At 55.9% G+C, this 15822-nt stretch overlaps 1 protein-coding gene across 3 annotated transcripts; it reads right to left on the minus strand.

Moving 5' to 3' along the window:
- Nucleotides 1–4067: 4067 nt before the first annotated feature.
- On the minus strand, nt 4068–12652 carry LOC146428715 (bactericidal permeability-increasing protein-like). Of its 3 annotated transcripts, none has more exons than XM_085079487.1 (15): nt 12497–12652; nt 11423–11537; nt 10565–10768; nt 10041–10196; nt 9586–9649; nt 7578–7641; nt 7048–7139; nt 6707–6883; nt 6434–6493; nt 6142–6309; nt 5783–5850; nt 5537–5579; nt 5122–5185; nt 4560–4636; nt 4068–4357 (listed from the first exon to the last, which is right to left on the minus strand). In XM_085079487.1, the coding sequence occupies exons 1-15, from the start codon at nt 12609–12611 to the stop codon at nt 4310–4312; spliced, it is 1515 nt and encodes a 504-aa protein (XP_084935613.1). In that variant the 5' UTR covers nt 12612–12652; the 3' UTR covers nt 4068–4309. The 3 variants fall into 3 exon arrangements, with proteins under 3 accessions (XP_084935613.1, XP_084935611.1, XP_084935612.1); XM_085079485.1 differs by having other exon boundaries at nt 10640–10768; nt 12497–12632; XM_085079486.1 differs by having other exon boundaries at nt 10041–10193; nt 10640–10768; nt 12497–12626.
- Nucleotides 12653–15822: the final 3170 nt, after the last annotated feature.

A 15822-nucleotide genomic window follows, 5' to 3' on the forward strand; every position in this document is an offset into this window, starting at 1 on the left:
GAGCTGCTGCTCACAGAGCTCACACCACAGAGCTGCCAAAGACACCAGAGTAGGCTTGGGGCACAGCAATGGCTAAAGAAGACAGCTCACAGCTTCTCACCCCATGTGAGCAGACCCCAGGGATCCCACACCCAGCAGGGCTGGCTAAGGGGCACCTGCCTGTGCTGGGCAGCTGCACCAGGGCAACCACATCAGTGGGGTGCCCTGCACCTCCAGGCCCAGTAATGAGGCAGTCATGCATAGGAGGAGACATCCATCACCCCAGGATCAAGCCCAAAGACAATACTTCTGAGGCCTGACATGTCACAGCTCTTGTCATGATGGCTGGAGACAGGAGCAGCAGCCAGGATGCAGCCAGGCAGGGGTGAGGGGGAGCATGCCTGTGCCCCCCAGTCAGGAGAGCTGGGCTGGCTGGTCTCTCCTTGCAGTACCAAGTTAAGGTAGCAAGAAACGACACAGTCACTTTCATTTCCTGTGCCTCATTTCTAGGCACAGGAAACCCATGGCTGCTGATGCAGGCAGATCTCAAGCTGCATCCAGGAAAGTCCAGGCTGCCAGAGGCAACATCCCTCAACGAATCAAGGATGTTGTGAAATGCAGCTATTGCTCAAGCACAGCAATCCCTCGCTGCTGAAGCCTAAGGAGACCCCAAGAGATGAGGCCACAATGTCCTGGGTGTCCTTGCTGGAGGAACTCAGCACGTGGAGATCCAGGATGGAGAGACCAGGGCACTCAGTTCCCCCTTGCCTTCTGTCCCACAAGTTTTCAGCAGGGTCACTTGCATGCTGCCTGGCAGACACCCAGCAAATGCCCACTGGGCTTGTCTGAGTGCCTACAGCTTTGGAAAGTGGCACCTCAGTCACTGTCAGTGCTGGGACCTGGGAAACAGGGACATGGCAAGGATGGTGCCTGCAGAGAGGGACACACCAGCCAGGGCAGAGCCACGTCCCACAGGCAGCCACCATCAGCACCCACAGGCTGTGACTCTCCATCAGGGCCAGCCCAATCCATCCCTGGGAGCCAGGAGCCCAGGGGCAGAGCTCCTTTTGCCCAGAAAGAAGCATCCAAGAGCAGAGGAGAAAGGCAAAAGACCAAATCCCCACTCACAGCCTCCTTGGCATTGTGACCCTGCCTGTCACAGCTCTTTGGCTCACTTCAGAGCAGGAGCTCCCACACCTGCCATGGTGATACCCCATCTCAGTGAAGGGCTGCTTCAAAACAACATTCAAGATTTTCAGGAGGAGCATGGAGGAACTCTTCCATAAAGAGAAATTAAATTTTATATGGAGCACAGTGAGGAAGCAAAACCAGGAAGTTTTCCCCCTGGGTTTGAGCAAATTTTGAAATTGAACTGAAAAAAAGCCTTCAAAGAGCCGAATCCTGACCAAACACTGCTGTGTTTGATGAGGAACAGAAAAATCCACATCTAAAGCTCAACATATTTGCTGGTCCCAGTAGTGCTTCCTGCAAGCAGTGACAGATGGAAATCCTGCCTTGCCTGACCCAACCCTTTGGACAGGTAAAGGCTTCTCCCACCAAACTGCTCTGCCTGTCCTAGGAGTGTGGGATCTGCTCCACTGGGGAAGGGCTGGTTTCCCCAGGCTGCTGGAGAAGGAATGGGAATGGTCAGATGGGAACCAGGAGCTCTGGGACTTGCAGGAGTCCTGTGCTGCTGCTTTCCTTTGCCCAGGACTGCAGGTCGAGACCCCTCTCTCCAATGTCACTAGGCCACCCCCTTGCTCCCCAGGTCAGGAGTCCCTCTGGCCCCACACGCTCCTCGGCACGTGTGGGCAGTTCCCCATCCTGCCCCAGCTCTTTCCACATCTCTCTCATGATGCCATAGCTCAAACGACCATGCAGCCATGTGCTGGGGCTACACAGTGACTACAGGGACCAGCCTGGGGCAGTTCTGCTCTTTGGGCTGTGAGCAAGGAAACCCAGGCACATTTTCCATCTGCAAGGAAATTCAGACACATCTGTGGTGCCATAACCTGCCTACTTGCCACTTGCAAGGAAATCCAGACACATCTGTGTCCCACAACGCCATAACCAGCCCGGGAATTCCCCAGGCAGTGTCTGCCTGTGCCAGAGGCATGACTGCTGCTGCTGCTCACCAGCCTTCCACTGGCACACGGATGTGGGCTGGGGAAAACACCAGGAAAAACCCAGGGACTCAGCAAGAAAAGTGAGAGCAGCCTGGCTGGGTTTGGAGGGAACTTGGAAAGAGAAGTCATCAGCCCAAAATAATACCTCCCTCACCCATTTCCAGCCAGGACAAGTTCATTGTCACCAACAGAACTGGGCTGTGGTCAGGGCCTGTGGCAACTGTGGTTGCCCCTAGACCAACAGGGACTTCACCAGAGCTCAGAGAAACCCTGTCATCGAGGTGTGAGGAGCTGCAGCTCCTGCCACCTACATAGCGTGTGGTGTCACAGCCTGACGCTGTCCTCTGTCACCTGCACATCTCTGACAGCCTCTGACCCAGCAGCATCTAAAAATACAGCTGAACAACATGTGGGGGCTCCTCCATGGTTGTTTTCCCAGCTGCAGACCCAGCCTCAACTGTTCCTAGAGCAGGGAGGGCTCTGGGCCAGCACGGGGCTGCTGCTGACGCCACTCCTGACCACTTCATCCAACAGAGGCAGCAGGGACACCTGGGGACGCCAGAGCCCCGTGGGGCACAGGCAGCAGCAGATGAGGATCCTGGATGTGGGGATGTGGGCAGGAGCCACAAGGCTCCCACCAGGAGCCAGCCTCAGAGACCAACCCCGATGCTGTGGGCTCATCGCCCTCACTCTCCTTCCACCCCTCATCTCCCCACGTAAAGGCATCCACTGGTTAAAAGTATCACTGAAAACACTGTCGACAGGCACCACCCTTCCCCTCACAGTCTGGGACAGGTGGGAGAGCCCGGCTCAGCCTCACCTGATCTGAGAGCATCCTCACTTCCTGCAGGATGGAGGCGATGGATCTAATGGCACCCGAAAGTGCTGTTTGTGGTGTGGGGATTATGTCTTGATTCTATCTAATCTACCATCACTTTGCTTGCCTGAGGGCATGTCCATTGCAGAAACACCTCAGGGACTAAGCTTCCGGGGACAAAAAGTGCCTTGGCCACAGTGCACAGAGGCCCTTGGGGGATGGCCCGGCCGGCCGGGGACGGGGAGGCCCCGCCGCCGCCTCCGCCCCTCAGCGCCGCGTTCCGCCACGCCGCCGTTCCGGGCCCGCCCGCTGCTGGGCTGCGCTGCCGCGGAATCACAAAATCACGGAATTAACTGGGTTGGAAAAGACCTCCGAGATCGTCGAATTCAACCTGTGACCCAACACCACCATGGCAACTAGATCAGGGCACTGAGCACTAAGTTCAGTCTTTCCTTTAACACCTCCAGAGACGGTGATTCCACCAGCTCCCTGGGCAGCCCATTCCAAGGTCTAATGACCCTTTCTGCGAAGGAATTCTTCCTAATATCCAACCTAAAACTCCCCATGCGCAGCTTAAGACCGTGTCCTCTTGTCCTGCCCCTTGTTCCCTGGGAACAGAGCTCGACCCCCACCTGACTGCACTCTCCTGTCAGGGAGCTGTGAGAGTGAGAAGCTCCCCCTGAGCCTCCTTTTCTCCAGGATGAGCCTCCTCCAGCTCTCTCAGGGGCTCCCGGTGTCCCAGCCCCTTCCCCAGTTCTGTTGCCCTTCTCTACAAGTGCTCCAGCCCCTCAATGTCCTTGAAGTGAGGCACTCCAGGAGTAGCCTCCAGTGCCAGGGGAACAATCCCTTCCCTGGTCCTGCTGCCCCACTATGGCTGATACAGGCCAGGATGCCCTTGGCCTTCTTGGCCACCTGGGGCTCATGTTCAGCTGCTGTTGGCCAGCACCCCCAGGGCCTTTTCCACTGGGTACTTTCCACCCACTTTGCCCCAAGCCTGGAGGGAAGAGACAGGACAGCGGGACACAAGTGTTCTGTGGTGCCTCACCATGGCCACAGCCATGGAAACAGCCAAACCAGGTGGTCCTGATCCAGCTCCCATCTGGCCCAGTGTGGCCTGAGGTGCAGACAGTGACACCAACGCCATAGCCCTGGCACCAGTGCCTTTATTGCTGCTCAGAGGGAGAGGGGAGGGGGTGGCTCAGGGTATGGGACCCCCAGCTCATGGCAGCATCAGGTGAGGCCCCAGTTGGGGGACAGAGGGTCCAGACCAAGGCAGCAATGCAGGACATGAGCAGGACCGGTCGTCATTCGCTCTGGCAGTGGGATCAGGGGAAGGGAATGGTGAAGGGAGCATTTTCAGTGCTGAAGGGCTCTCATCGCCTTATCTTCATCCTTGGGGCTGGAAGTGAACATCTGCTCCAAGCAGCAGGAAATTCTGGGAGAAAGTGAGAAAGCACTGGGCTGCCACCATGCTCTGGTTTGCCACTAGGCCATTGGGATTTTGGCCAAGAGCACCTTCCCTTCCCTCACTTCCCAGCATAGCTGGGGGAACTGGATTTGGAGACTGTGCTGGTAGGCAGGGGTTTGGGGGCAGCAGGATGAGCCCTAGCCAGGGCCAGGTGCTTCCCCTCACTCACCTGATGGAACCTCACGAGGATATTGGAGAGCTGAATCCTGTCCAGCAGTGGCAGAGGGAAACCCTCATCTAACCGGGCTGGAAAAAACAATACGTGACTGCAGTGGGATGGGAATGGGAGTGAGGGGAGAACAGAGCATACAGAAGAGGTGGCCACCTCCTTCCCCCAGCCCTTTCCTCTCCTCAGCTCTTCTGGGGAAGGCAAACTGCTCCCAAGCTCCATAGAAGAGCTTCGCGTTGTGCCATGACACCTCCTGAGCCTTTCCAGCCACCAGACACACTCTGGTCCGAATTGCTGGTGAGGCAGGAGAAGCAGAGATTCAGGAAGAGGGCCTGGAAAGCATTAGGATATGCATAGGGCTCAATTTTTCCATTGCGTTTTGTGCTGGGAGCCTGTGGGAGTGGCAAGAGGCTCCCACCGCTTCACTGCTGCCTCCTGCATGTGCTTTTCTCCCAGATCAGCCTTGGCAATGAGGATTTAATTAGCGAGCTGGGACCACTTGGACAGAGCAACCTGAGAGGAGGGTGCTCCAGCTGCCCCATTCCCTTCAGAAGGTTCTCACCATTAAGACGCGGGAGCAGGATATTGGAAGTCAAGATGTTCATTAAGGACTGCATTGTTCGCACCTAGGAGAGGGGAAGAGGGTTAAGAAAACCTTTAGCTTTCAGGACAGGAGACATGCAGGCACTGGAGGATAATTAGGAAAAGAGATGAGGAGCTGGGATGGGCATACACTTTGCCAGAGACCAGCAGCTTTGTCTGGCTGCATTGGCAGGGTAGGAAGTGTTGGGGTGAGAGCGGCAATGGATCTGGCTCCATATCCTTTCCCAGCCTTACAGGCTGAGGCAGGAGGTGGCTGTGGGGTCAATGTGGGATCCTAGGTGCACCTCCAGATCTCATGTTGAGGCAGAGGGAGGAATGAGCCCTTGTCCTGACCCCCATGCTCAAGACTCTGGTCACAGCCAAGGACAGCTTACCTCGAAAGAGCCAACAGCTGAATCCTTCAGAGAGAGCCTGATCCTGCATAGGGACAGAAGTGGTGCTGTGGAGGATGTCCCAATGGAGGGAGCAATTCCACCCATTGATGGCCATGCAGATCCCACTCCCTCCAGCCCCAGCTCATTACATCTGCTGCAAGTCCACATACCCAGGATCTTCCCAACCCCTCTGTATCCCTGGACACCCAAAACAGAAACACAGCCAGGGGCTGCTCCCCTCTGTACCTGCCCACATCCAGGCTCCCAACTATGCGGCCGGATCTCACATTGATGACAGCAGACACATTCCCTGTCTGGGGAGAGAGCAGAGAGCTCTGGCAGTGCTCACCCCACCTCACCCCAAAGCAGACACCTGAGAATGGGTCTGACCAGCTGAAACCCACAAGAGCCATGGCCCATCCATGACCATGTTTGCACCAGCATTAAACCTGGCATTTGTCAACTCAGGGATTGTTCTGTTGGGGACACCTCCCCTGTGCCTGAACAGCATTCAGCACATCCCCTAACAGGATCTGGGCAACAGGACAGGGCACAGCTCAAACTCCCCTCTTTGCCTCACTGCCACAGGCTATGCCTGAACTTACCAGGCTGAGGACGAAGAGAGGAGCCAGGCTGGAGTCGGGAAGGATGGCAAAAGCTTGGGCATCCACAATGGGCCTGAGTGAGATTCCTCCTGGTCCGATAGTCAGGAACGGAGCAGTGGGAGTGGACAGCCTGAACTTCATTGGCATGTTTGGGTACATCTCCTCCAGCTGTGTGGGCATAGGGAGAGGATGGAAAGAGCCACACAAAGCCCCACTCCTGGGGGAGGACATCTGGCACAGAGCAAAGCCTGTGTGTGCAAGAGCTCTGGCCAGGCAGGGCTGGACTGCTCACCCGGGGAATGAAGGCTGAGAAGATGGAGGTGTTCAAGTGGAAGTCAGCAGCCTTTGGGATCTGCAGGGAGAGGACTGTCATGCTGGGGCAATGTGCCACAGAGGTGCCCATGGCGAGCCCTGCCATCCCATGACGCAGCCATGTCCAGCAGCCCAGCCCCATCCCACAGCACCCTGCTCTCTCACTGGGGCTTCTCCAAGACTGCTGGCTGCCACCAGAGCTCCTCAGCAAATGGAACCTCTTTCCCAGCCCTGTCCCAGTCATGCCCCTCACCATGGCGTCTGTGATTTCGAAGACCAGTGCCCCGGCCTCGTGGTAGGCAAGGCCAGCTGTGTTGAAGAAGTAGCTGGAGGCTCCAAAGTAAACCATGCGGTCATGATCCGAGGGAAAGGCCAGCGGCAGCGGCGAGAAGGGGACAGTAGAGCGGTGGGCCAGGGAGTAGAATTCACCCTGGGAGAAAGGAGAGAGGTGGAGAAAGGGTGCAAAGAGTAGTGGGGTTCACCTGCTGACTCAGGCTGACAAACAGCATTTGCAGCAGGTGCCAAAACCTTGGTTCCCACCTGCCTGTAGCAATGGCATTGACCAAATCAGGTGTCCCCAGGGCTGACTCTCACCTTAAGCTCTGCATCCAGGGACTGGGCCGTAGCCCTTGGGGGTGCCACCAAGGCATAATCGATCCCAGTCTTGGCATCTATCCTGGCTGTGACTGTAAACACAAGAAACAGAAGTTAGCGAGAAGGAGATGGTTGGGAAAGCCGGGAGCAGATGGCCTCTGCTGGTATCCAGGCAGTGCCACGCCTGGGCATCCTATTGCTCCACTCAGTACCAACTGCTCCGGTGCTTGCTTCTGTTTAGAATAAAAAAACCCGTTTTTCTACTGGATGTTTCTCAGCCATGATGGCCTGGGTCTCCCAGCTAAGGCAGCTTAGGCCCCTGCCAATCCTGAGACACAGATTCTGGAGGGATCTCTGCAGCCCAACAGGGCACACAGTGAATTTTCCCTGCTGAGAAGGTGCTGCCCAGCTCCACACTTGGGAGTTGGAATACAAGGAGATGGGGAGTGGACACAAGGTAAAACAGTGTCCTCCCAGCTGGGAAAACCTAGGAAGAACTGCTTCTACATCCACATGTAGCCCCCCAGTACCTGGCAGGGTCCGGATATATGTCTGGAGCTCGTCGTGCACAGACTTGGCCACAAGGTCACAGACCTGTGGGACAGAAAGGCCACGCAGCTGAGCAAGGGCAGCCAGGCCACAGCTCCTGCTCAGAGCCTTGGCCATACTCCCTGCTCAATGACAAAGCCTGCTTAAATAAAAAGAGCACACAGTGATGATTGCCTACTTAAATAAAAAGAGCACACAGTGATGATTGTCTCTATTCATCAGGCATCCCATTAAGTGTCCAAGACACAAGCAGTGTTGCAGCAATTTCCCCTCTGCAAAATTCAGCTCTGGGGGGGCCCTTGGAAGGAATCCCATGTGGCCCATGCAGGAATAAACCATGTTGAGCAGCCAGGACTTGGCCAAAACAGAGCAATTGAAAGGGTTAACCCACCCTGCAGGGGCATGAGCACTGACTGCACTGAACCTGAGCTTTGCTGAGCTCCTACAGCTCTGTGTGCCAGGATCGAAGAGTGCATCCCTCTGCCTCTGTAATCCATGAGTGAAGCCCTGGCAATAGCGGGGATTTAATTCCAGGCTCACCACTAGCCTAGGAAATTTACTGCGGGGCACAGTCTTGCAGATGGCTGAGGAAATCTGCACAATCTCCTTTCAGTGTTTTCCCTATAATGTCACAGAAACCACAGGCAGGATCTGTCCATCATCTGTCTGACTGGGCATGCAGCCCACAGAGCTAATGGTGAGATGCAGTGCTGCAGAAGGGCAGTGAACACACTGACAGAGACGAGAAGGAGGAGGGGACAGAGCCTTAGGCATGGCCTTAGTGACAGCAGGTTGCAGGTCTTCCCTGTGCCCAGTAATATTCTTCTGTCTGTGCTGGAAATGCCCCATCACTCCCTGTGAGGATGTTGCTGCAGGCAGGCAAATGCAGCCCTGGTCCCACTGACCAGGATTCCCCCATGACCTAGATTTCCCCATGACCTGGATTTCTCCATGGCCTGGATTTCCCTGTGACTGGGGTCTCCCTCTGAACAGTGTCCCAGGACTGGGGGCATGAGGGCTGCCCAAACATTGCAGTGAGTGCAGGAGGCAGACACAGGCTGCCTGGGCTGGATCAGGGCCAGGCTGTGCCCTGGGGTCCTGGTGCAGCTCAGTCCCTGCCCTTGCCCTCCCCTGCCCATTGCCAATCACTCCACAAAGACACCAAGAAATGTGTGTGGGGCAGAGGGGGCTTGGAGGAGACACAGAGGGCAGTGAGGTCCCTTTGCAATGCCAGAGCTGCCCTCCTTCCAGGGGACAAAACAGCAGAAAAGGTCTCTGAGCCCTGGTGTTGCTCCTGCTGCCAGACCATCTGCTGCCACAGACCCCAGGGGCCTTGGGAAAGGTGTTGCATGAATTGGGAATCTGGCCTGGGCAGGATGGGATCTGCTGCAGGAGTGGGATTTGCCTGTTCTCCAACTGCCTCCTTCCTGAGCAAGGTTCCCATCCAGAGAGGCTGTAACTCATGCCAGTTATCCTTGTAGTAATTATTGCTAACAGCTTGTTTCCATGTCTTGTTGCAGGTCTCCTGCATGTCAGTGTCTGTACCAGGTGGTGGTACCAGAGCTCCCTGACCCCCCTCAATAAAACAAAACAGCAAATGTTGAAATCCAGGGATGAGAGTTTCCCCCCAGTGCTCCCCAAAGCCCTCCAGAGCATGGCTGGTTAAAGGACAGCTCTGATCAGGTTACTGTGAGCTTGGCTGAGACATAAGATCTAATTAACTGACCACATGGAAAGAAAAGTCTTTGTTAATTAGGAACCAATTACTGGGCTTTGGCAAAGGCTGCTGGTTTCAAATTCAGCCTGAGCCACACTCCGCTATGGAGCCTGCGATGCCCATTCGTTTGGTTTTCACTGGATTGGCAACAGAGTTGTGTGCTCTGGCTCTAGTTATATCCCTACCTCTGATCCTTCCAGCTCATCACCTACAAGTGAGGGCTGAAGACCACCAAAAGAAACCTGGAGCCCTGCCCTCCATTGCTCACATACCTTGTCCTCCAAAATCTTCCGCAACTTGGATTCAATAGCTTTGTGGAAGAGGTTGTACAGCCACCTGCAGAGAAACACAGAGTGAAGTCCTGTCTCTAGCTCAGAGCCATACTGCAGAAGTGTGTGCCCAGGAAAGGGAGACCCTAGAGATGCAAGACCCAGGGAATATCATTCCCACACCAATTTGGCATCTGGCTTTTCCCCAGGGTTTACATTTGCAAGCAGACTTGCTGGTAAACCACAGAAGTTTGGTGTCTGCCTTAACCACACCCACCGCCCTTAAGTGTGCAGCCACAGCAGGAGTAATTCAGGCCAGAATTACACCCTGTTGGCAACCTCAGATTTGCCAACAACTTACCCCTCACACCAGGGCCACACTCCAAAGGCAGAGCCACATCCCCATGACAGGTGAGCTAACACACATTGTTTCCAGACTTTCCAGTAAAGGTACATACCCTAATTTGCCTGAAAAGAGCGCCCGGACATTGGAGATGCGGGTGCTGCAGTCTGAGGTGCTGATGGTGGGCTTTCCAGCAGTGTCACTGCCCAGCCTCAGGCTGATTTTGATGTAGATATTTTCCACCTTCAGGTCAAAAGAGCCATGGTCCCTGCTGAAGGGAGAATGGGATGAAAAAAGGGATGTTTCTCAATGCCAAGGCCTTGTGAAGGGATCTCAAATCAGCTGCAGGATGTATCTAACTAGCTCAGTCTCCCCCTTGTATGCTGCATCCAGAGGAGACTGGCAAAGTGTTTAAACCCAGGGGAAACACATTTTACTGGCACATGAACTTGGAGAGGTAACCTTTAAATAGAAGGGAGTCAGAGCAAGTAGGGGATGTGGAAGAGAGACCCATCTGCAAGATGTATAGTTCCCCATCATGTCCCTCATATCTGCCTCTCTCCCTGTTCTATCCATCACACCTGGGGGAGCAAAGTGACAGCTGCCCAAATCAAAAGCAAGAGGGAAAAGAGAAAAAACCTGTCCAGGTCCAGATCCAGAGAGGGAGACATGGAGTGAATGCCTGAATGGGGAGAGGAAGAGCTGGGCACGTACAAGAAGAGAAACTTCACCCGCCAGTCCCCATCCAGCTCGGCAAATGCATTGGAGATGGAGACCTGCAGCCCCACATTGGAGATCGGGGTAATCCGTGAGTACGGCAATTGGAAATCACGAAGGCGCAGTCTAAAAATACATTAATAAAAAGAAAAGTCATGTTAGAGTGGTTCCTCCCTCCCAGGCACAAGATTGTGGAGGGAGGGAGGAGGGGGAAGAAAGGAGGGAGATGGGGAAGAAGGGAGGGAGGCAGGCAGGGAGGCAGGGAGGGAGGGATGTGAGTGGAGTCACTGCACTGGCAACATCCCCAGCTGCAGTTCTGCTACTGCAAAGTTATGTCTGGCAGAGGCACACAGAGCAGAGCAGCACCTTTGAGTACATGGTCCTTGCAGCCACCCACAGCAGCTCCAAATCCTGCACAGCAGGAGCAGAGTGGTGCCCAGGACAGCAGGGAGCTGCGATTTCCACAGGGGCTGGGCTCCTGCTCCATATGGGAATGTGTGCTCTCCTCCCACAAGCAAGGCCATCTCCACCACCCAGGCTTTGATTGCACAAAATCCCCCCATACCCAGAGTGCCATCACCCCAGTTCCTTTTTCCCCTCGGGCAGGGAGTGAAATGGGAACATATCTGCCTGCACCAAGGACAGGGCTAACATCTCAGGGAGCTGTAGAGAACCCAGGATGGTCCTTGCTGCTCTAAGGGCTTCCCACCCTGCTCACCCCTCCTGCTCCTCGCTGGGTTGGGAGGCAATTTGTGGCTCCAAGGCACTGGCAAGGCTCACCTGGAGAGCTCATAGCGCACCTTCCCCACACGCAAGACACGAGAGTCACCCGAGATGTCTGGCAGCTTCAGCTGGGCCAGCTCTTTCTCCAGGATTGCAATCCCATGCTGATTGGCTGCAGGGACACAGGGAGAGGATCACTGCCACCGTGGTTGCAGGAGCTGGAGCACACACTGGCCGCACAGCAGAAGGATAAAAAGAAACATCCAGGTGATGCCCTGGCTGCTTTCCACCTCCCAGGCTGCCTTTAAAGGAAACCTCTATGCACAGAGCCCTGCGAGCACACAGGCAATGCTGCTTGGTGCCCTGCTTGCAAGCCCAGCTGAAGTTGGTGGCCACAGAAAGGAGAGAGAGGCCCCAGTCCTCCCTCTCCAGGCTGCAAACCAGGTGAGGTGTGCTGGAGGTCTGAGGCACTGGGTTGCTCCATGCAGGCAAAAATGGATTTATGTCCCAGGGAGCAGCACAGCATCAGTGGCTGCTGCATCCATGCCTCTGTCTGGGAAGGGGAGCCACGTTCTCTCCCACACAGCTGGCAGAGCTGCCGGGTAAATGAGCTGTTTCTCACACAGTGTATTACAATCCATAACTGCGCACTGCTGGAGCCAGGGCTCTGCCTGCTTCGATAAAACCAGCACAGGGCCCATCCATCTCTGTCACTGCTCCATCCGAACCTCCCTACCTCCTCTCTCCTCTGCAGCTTCCTCCTCCAGGGCTCATGGCTCAGCTGCCTGAACATGAGGTGTGGGACCAGGTGCCTCCTGCTGTGCCAGAATCCAACACTGCCTGGCTGCAGCCCCCTGAGACCCCAGAGGGCTGGTCCCCTCTTCAGGGGCTCCATCAGGTTGCGGAGTGGGGGGCAGACAGGTGTAATAGAGGAAGCCATGGGCGATGGTGCATTTGGCACCCCTGTCCACGGATTTCTCCATCCTGCTGCCCCCTGTGCTCCTCACATGGCCAACCATGGCCAAGGATTCCCCATCCTAGCACAGGACCCTGCACTTCTCACAGCATACCTGGCTCCACACCTCTGCCCTCAGCACATCTGTGAGGAGAGAAATTAGAAGCAGAACCCACCGTAGTCCAAGCCTGTCTGGGTGATCCTCACCACGAAGCCGGGGTTGGCGGCTGTGGTGAGTGCCAGGCACAAGGCCAGTGCTCCACAAGCCACCACCAGGCTCTGCACTCCCATCCTGGCTTCCTGCAGTGGTGTGCTGTGCGGTGCTGTGCTGAGCTCTCCCTGCCACCACCACCTTTATATCCCTGCCAAAACGGGAACTGCAAGTGATGGTGGTGTGCGGAGCCACGGGGGCAGCCCCAGAACATCCTACTTGGCCACCACCCTGCTCCTCTGTGCTACAGGCACCATGGCATGGCCCAGCACAGAGGCACATCTGGAGCCTCTCACCAAAGGCAGGGAAGGGGCAGAGGAACCTGGGAGGCAACAGCCCAGTTTCCAGCTCTCTGTCAGTGCCAGTGGTCCCTGCCTGTGGCAGCAGTGGATCCTCAGTGGAGCAGAGCTGCGTTTGACACTGCCAGCTGAGCCTGACAGAGCCACATTCCTGCAGCCTGAAGCCAGCAAAAGCTGGGAACAGCCCAGGCTGCCCAGGAGCAGTGTCCCAGCCCTGCTGCTCCCCATTCCTCTCCCATGGTCTCCTCACTACTCTGTGAGCTGCTGCTCACAGAGCTCACACCACAGAGCTGCCAAAGACACCAGAGTAGGCTTGGGGCACAGCAATGGCTAAAGAAGGCAGCTCACAGCTTCTCACCCCATGTGAGCAGACCCCAGGCACCCCCACACCCAGCAGGGCTGGCTAAGGGGCACCTGCTTGTGCTGGACAGCTGCACTAGGGCAACCACACCACCCCCAGGCACCTCCAGGCACTTCCCAGCACCTCCAGGCCCTGTAACGGGGCAGTCATGCAGAGGAGGAGAAACCATCACCCCAGGATCAAGCCCCAGAGACAATACTTCTGAGGCCTGACATGTCACAGCTCTTGTCATGATGGCTGGAGACAGGAGCAGCAGCCAGGGTGCAGCCAGGCAGGGGTGAGGGGGAGCATGCCTGTGCCCCCCAGTCAGGAGAGCTGTGCTGGCTGGTCTCTCTTTGCGGGACAAAAGTGAGGGAAGAAGAAATGATACAATCACTTTCATTTCCTGTTGGGGTCCCAGCACAGGAAACCCATGGCTGCTGATGCAGGCAAATCTCAAGCTGCATCCAGGGAAGTCCAGGCTGCCAGAGGCAACATCCCTGAACCAATCAAGGATGTTGTGAAATGCAGCTATTGCTCAAGCACAGCAATTCCTCGCTGCTGAAGCGTAAGGAGACCCCAAGAGATGAGGCCACAATGTCCTGGGTGTCCCTGCTGGAGGAACTCAGCACGTGGAGATCCAGGATGGAGAGACCAGGGCACTCAGTTCCCCCTTGCCTTCTGTCCCCACAAGTTTTCAGCAGGGTCACTTGCATGCTGCCTGGCAGACACCCAGCAAATGCCCACTGGGCTTGTCTGAGTGCCTACAGCTTTGGAAAGTGGCACCTCAGTCACTGTCAGTGCTGGGACCTGGGAAACAGGGACATGGCAAGGATGGTGCCTGCAGAGAGGGACACACCAGCCAGGGTAGAGCCATGTCCCACAGGCAGCCACCATCAGCACCCACAGGCTGTGACTCTCCATCAGTGCCAGCCCAATCCATCCCTGGGAGCCAGGAGCCCAGGGGCAGAGCTCCTTTTGCCCAGAAAGAAGCATCCAAGAGCAGAGGAGAAAGGCAAATGGCCTTGGCATTGTGACCCTGCCTGTCACCCACCATCAGCTCTTTGCTGGGTCTGGCTCAGTTCAGAACAGGAGCTCCCACACCTGCCATGGTGATACCCCATCTCACTGAAGGGCTGCTTCAAAACAACATTCAAGATTTTCAGGAGGAGCATTGAGGAACTCTTCCATAAGGAGAAATTATATTTGATAGAGTGTTGCACAGAGAGGAAGCAAAACCAGGAAGTTTTCCCCCTGGGTTTGAGCAAATTTTGAAATTGAACTGAAAAAAAGCCTTCAAAGAGCCGAACCCTGACCAAACACTGCTGTGTTTGGCAAGGGACAGACAAATCCACATCTAAAGCTCAATATATTTGCTGGTCCCAGTAGTGCTTCCTGCAAGCAGTGACAGATGGAAATCCTGCCTTGCCTGACCCAACCCTTCAGACAGGTAAAGGCTTCTCCCACCAAACTGCTCTGCCTGCCCTGGGAGTGTGGGATCTGCTCCACTGGGGAAGGGCTGGTTTCCCCAGGCTGCTGGAGAAGGAATGGGAATGGTCAGATGGGAACCAGGAGCTCTGGGACTTGCAGGAGTCCTGTGCTGCTGTTGTCCTTTGCCCAGGACTGCAGGTCGAGACCCCTCTCTCCAATGTCCCCAAGCCACCACCCCCTGCTCTCTAGGTCAGGAGTCCCTCTGGCCCCACACGCTCCTTGACACGTGTGGGCAGTTCCCCATCCTGCCCCAGCTCTTTCCACATCTCTCTCACGATGCCATAGCTCAAACGACCATGCAGCCACGTGCTGGGGCTACACAGTGACCACAGGCGCTGGACTGGGGCTGTGAGGAAGAACACTAGCCATTTTTGCCATCTGCAAGGCAGTCTGGACACATCTGTGTTCCCTGGTACCATAACCAGCCCGGGAATTCCCCAGGCAGTGTTTGCCCATGCCAGAGGCATGACTGCTGCTGCTGCTCACCAGCCTTCAACTGGCACACGGATGTGGGCTGGGGAAACACCAGGGAAAACCCAGGGACTCAGCAAGAAAAGTAAGAGCAGCCTGGCTGGGTTTGGAGGGAATTTGGAAAGAGAAGTCATCAGCCCAAAATAATACCTCCCTCACCCATTTCCAGCCAGGCCTACTTCATTGTCACCGACAGAACTGGGCTGTGGTCAGCGCCTGTGGCAACTGTGGTTGCCCCTAGACCAACAGGGACTTCACCAGAGCTCAGAGAAACCCTGCCATCGAGGTGTGAGGAGCTGCAGCTCCTGCCACCTACATAGCGTGTGGTGTCACAGCCTGATGTTGTCCTCTGTCACCTGCACATCTCTGACAGCCTCTGACCCAGCAGCATCTAAAAATACAGCTGAACAACATGTGGGGGCTCCTCCATGGTTGTTTTCCCAGCTGCAGGCTCAGCATGACCCAGACTCGACTGTTCCTAGAGCAGGGAGGGCTCTGGGCCAGCACAGGGTTTCTGCTGACGCCACTCCTGACCACTTCATCCAACAGAGGCAGCAGGGACACCTGGGGACCCCAGAGCCCCGTGGGGCACAGGCAGCAGCAGATGAGGATCCTAGATGTGGGGATGTGGGCAGGAGCCACAAGGCTCCCTCAGAGACCAACCCTGATGCTGGGCTCATCACCCTCAGC

Source organism: Lichenostomus cassidix, chromosome 20 (genome assembly GCF_008360975.1).
Source record: "Lichenostomus cassidix isolate B80296 chromosome 20, HeHo_3.0, whole genome shotgun sequence".
NCBI lineage: Eukaryota > Metazoa > Chordata > Aves > Passeriformes > Meliphagidae > Lichenostomus > Lichenostomus cassidix.

What these genes read in the sequence shown, in the direction of transcription:
- LOC146428715 (XM_085079487.1), bottom strand. Translation starts at nt 12,611, where the DNA reads ATGGGAGTGCAGAGCCTGGTGGTGGCTTGTGGAGCACTGGCCTTGTGC. An exon ending in CCAGACAGGCTTGGACTACG is followed by an intron (nt 11,538 to 12,496) that starts GTGGGTTCTGCT and finishes GTGTCCCTGCAG; the next exon opens with CCAATCAGCATGGGATTGCA. An exon ending in CCCTGGATGCAGAGCTTAAG is followed by an intron (nt 6,884 to 7,047) that starts GTGAGAGTCAGC and finishes CCTTTCTCCCAG; the next exon opens with GGTGAATTCTACTCCCTGGC.